The sequence below is a fragment of the Oculina patagonica genome, chromosome 12 (assembly GCF_052425735.1).
Source record: "Oculina patagonica isolate OP01 chromosome 12, crgOcupat, whole genome shotgun sequence".
Lineage (NCBI taxonomy): Eukaryota > Metazoa > Cnidaria > Anthozoa > Scleractinia > Oculinidae > Oculina > Oculina patagonica.
In genome coordinates this window covers 17,587,332-17,590,308 of record NC_135769.1, presented here as the reverse complement: position 1 = coordinate 17,590,308, position 2,977 = coordinate 17,587,332, and the positions used below count along the sequence as shown (strand labels likewise).

At 39.2% G+C, this 2,977-nt stretch overlaps 1 protein-coding gene across 1 annotated transcript; it reads left to right on the top strand.

Moving 5' to 3' along the window:
- The first annotated feature begins 1,502 nt into the window (after nucleotides 1–1,502).
- Nucleotides 1,503–2,736, top strand: LOC144631537 (UBA-like domain-containing protein 2). Its single transcript, XM_078489981.1, has 3 exons — nucleotides 1,503–1,708; nucleotides 1,835–1,894; nucleotides 1,987–2,736. The coding sequence occupies exons 1-3, from the start codon at nucleotides 1,601–1,603 to the stop codon at nucleotides 2,119–2,121; spliced, it is 303 nt and encodes a 100-aa protein (XP_078346107.1). The 5' UTR covers nucleotides 1,503–1,600; the 3' UTR covers nucleotides 2,122–2,736.
- The last annotated feature ends 241 nt before the right edge of the window (nucleotides 2,737–2,977 follow it).

Here is a 2,977-nt window from a genome sequence, read left to right as displayed (position 1 = left end):
CCTGGAACAGGCTAGAAAGAGTCATACCCTGGGAACGAGGCTGTAGGATAATTTGTTTTTGATTGAAATGTGCTGAATGGCGTTTTAAAGAACCTTTCTGTCAGCACGTTCACGGTTAAATGCATGAATTAATTGCGGTTTAATATCAGAATGGAGTGAACGAGTGACGGAAACACGTCACTTCAAGTTCGCGAATCATCACTACACCTCATAACCATTCGGTAAAAAGGAAGTAACGGAGGTTTATACCCACATCCCCAAGGCGGAAATATTAATTTCAATAAGAAGTTTTAAGCCAATTTTAGCTCCTGGTTTCTGTTGAAAAGGACCAAAAGGCTTTCGTTTCCTAGCCAAAACACATCTTAACTAAATGTATCGGTGACAGTATAAAACAGCTCATAACGAACTGACCTGCTTGGCATAATCTATTTTTACGGAAAGCATAATCTCCATGGACAAAACAAACATTATGAATAAATGAAATATTTTGAAGGATTAATTCTGTTAGTACTTAGAGTCACGCTAAAAATGGAGAAGGGCGGCCCTGGCACGAACAGTTTACATGGTAACCTAACCTCACATCCTAAAACAACAATGAAATTTGAAAAAGGGGGCGGATAGCGTCTTCACCTAAGACCTGGAAAAAATTTCAGTGAACGCACTTTTGCAAATTTTAAACAAACTGCGTTTGTCAGTGAAAGATAGGCCACACACGATGCCGCCCGAGGTGTCAATAATCTGCTTGCACCTCTTTGTGTATACTGTGGTTTTCAGCGGGGTCCCGTGTGGCTAATAAATTCAATGCTTCCCTTCAATTTGCGAGCGCCAAATTCATATCTTTTTAAAATATTGTTAGATGATCAACATCACCACAATAATATAAAAGGCTATTTTTAATTGTCTCGACGCTTTATGTAGACAATATCTCCTCGAAGCACGTTCCAACTTTCTTGGAAAAAGACAAATTATGCAGAAAGTGAACCAGTTTTGACCGCAAACAGACAATATCTGAAAGGTATTTCCGTGTTTTCGAATGCGTCACTTCCGTTATTTTGTTTTCAACGCGGTCAAGACTAATTCATAGACAGAAAAAGGTGAAAACCTAATGCACCGGTTACAGTCTACGGAACTTTTCACTTTCATATCGCGTGACCAATTTATCAGAAATGTACTTACACGTGTACTTACGCAACACAACAAACAAACTGACAGCGGAGTTTGCATCGATTGCAGCAAAGAAACTCTATAAAAATGACGAATGATACATTTTTCTGTAGATAGATATTGTGCACGATGTTTCTTGAAATGGATTTTTCAAAATGTGGCGGGATAAGAGTCTTATTTTGGCTGCCATTTGCTCAAGCGCGAAGTTCTTCTGCTTTGAATTTTCTCTCTTTCGAATTCTGTTTCTATGGCGATGTCACATCAGACCACTTTTCTATAATTATCAACCAATGAACTCGTTTGTTTTGCAGTGACGTCATGTTATGACACGTGATCTCCAAGCAAAAACACACTTGGTGTGTTCGCTCTTTTTGCCTCGCCGACAAAACGAAAGCGAGTTGCAAGTGTTTTATTTTTTTCGCCGTTCTTCATCGAGATGGACGCGTTAAAAGAGCAAGCCATGATAAATCAGTTTGTAATGGCTGCTGGGTGTGCCAGAGACCAAGCTAAGCAGCTTTTACAGGCCGCACATTGGCAGTTTGAGGTAGAAGAGTGATTGTTTTGATTTCGACGTGATGTCGAAGCGGCTTGGTTCACCGTACTTGCTGATTTGTTCTTTAAACTTTACTGTCGTGTTATTAAGCTGTATTCATTTCCTTTCTTTCACTAGACCGCTTTGAGTTTGTTTTTCCAAGAAGCAGCGATTCCTTCCCATAATCAACACAACGCGGTAAGTTTACTTTGAATCTACGTCCTTAGCAATATTTCATGTTGATGTCGTTGATGACCTTAAATTCAAGACGTTTTCATTTTTTCTTTCAGCTCGTAACGCCAGCGAACACACCGGCTACACCGCCAAACTTTCCTGACGCTCTGATGGCTTTCTCAAAACTTCAAGCGTCCGATACTAGCCCCAAGACACAAACATTGAACGCAAATCACCAACCAGTAAGATGATTTCGTAGCGCAATGTTGTTGTCAGCTTGCACTACCGTTCGTTTGTATTTGTATAATTTCGCCGTATCTTTCTTCAACGCAGCATTACTGGACCTTTTTATAATAATACGTTAAGAGGACAGAATTAGAGGATTTCCTACGAACAGTAAGCTTCGAGTCAAGATATGGAAAGCGAAGAGGAACATTGATGAAATTGCGTGGAAAGTGCCGGGTCACTGTCCGGCATTATATTCAAGAAACTGTTTAAATGGAAGTATTGATGTGTGTTGATGTTAATGAGCAAAATCGATGAGACTGGCAGAGAAACACCTTATAAGCTAAATGCTACTGTGGTTCCTAAAGAACTCAGTGAAAGACTTAAAACTTTAAATAATTTCAGTGGGCACGTTGACAATCGCCATTTTTGTAGTGAAATAGAAACTGGTCGCCTTGCGAAACTGGCGTGCATTCTTTGACTTTATGTATAATTTATGAATGTCGAAAGCGAAATACCAAACTGCTAATGCGAGCTTTCTTCGGTTTTCCGATGGTTTTTGGAGATTTGTTTTACAAAATTGATGAGGTTATAATTACAATCTAATTTTAAAGATTGATAGTAAAATTTAGAGAGCGATATACCTGCGTGAAACTTTCTTGCTTGGAAGCTTACATCATACATGAAGCGGTGATCTTTGTTTTATATTTGTACATGGCTGTTTTGTTTCGATCTAAGTCTGGTTGTTGCTTTGTTCACCCGTTATTCCTCTTGAATGCGTTATCTGAGAAAAGGATTGCTGATAAACTAATCATTCTGAACAAATGATTTTTATAATGCTCGTTTGCGCGCGCGTGTAAATTGCATGCGACGGTCCAATTT

Excerpts from the sequence above, each read along its gene's own strand:
- LOC144631537 (XM_078489981.1), top strand. The coding sequence starts at position 1,601 with ATGGACGCGTTAAAAGAGCAAGCCATGATAAATCAGTTTGTAATGGCT. Across the intron at positions 1,709-1,834 it reads CCGCACATTGGCAGTTTGAG|ACCGCTTTGAGTTTGTTTTT; the intron begins GTAGAAGAGTGA and ends TTCTTTCACTAG. Across the intron at positions 1,895-1,986 it reads CCCATAATCAACACAACGCG|CTCGTAACGCCAGCGAACAC; the intron begins GTAAGTTTACTT and ends TTTTTCTTTCAG.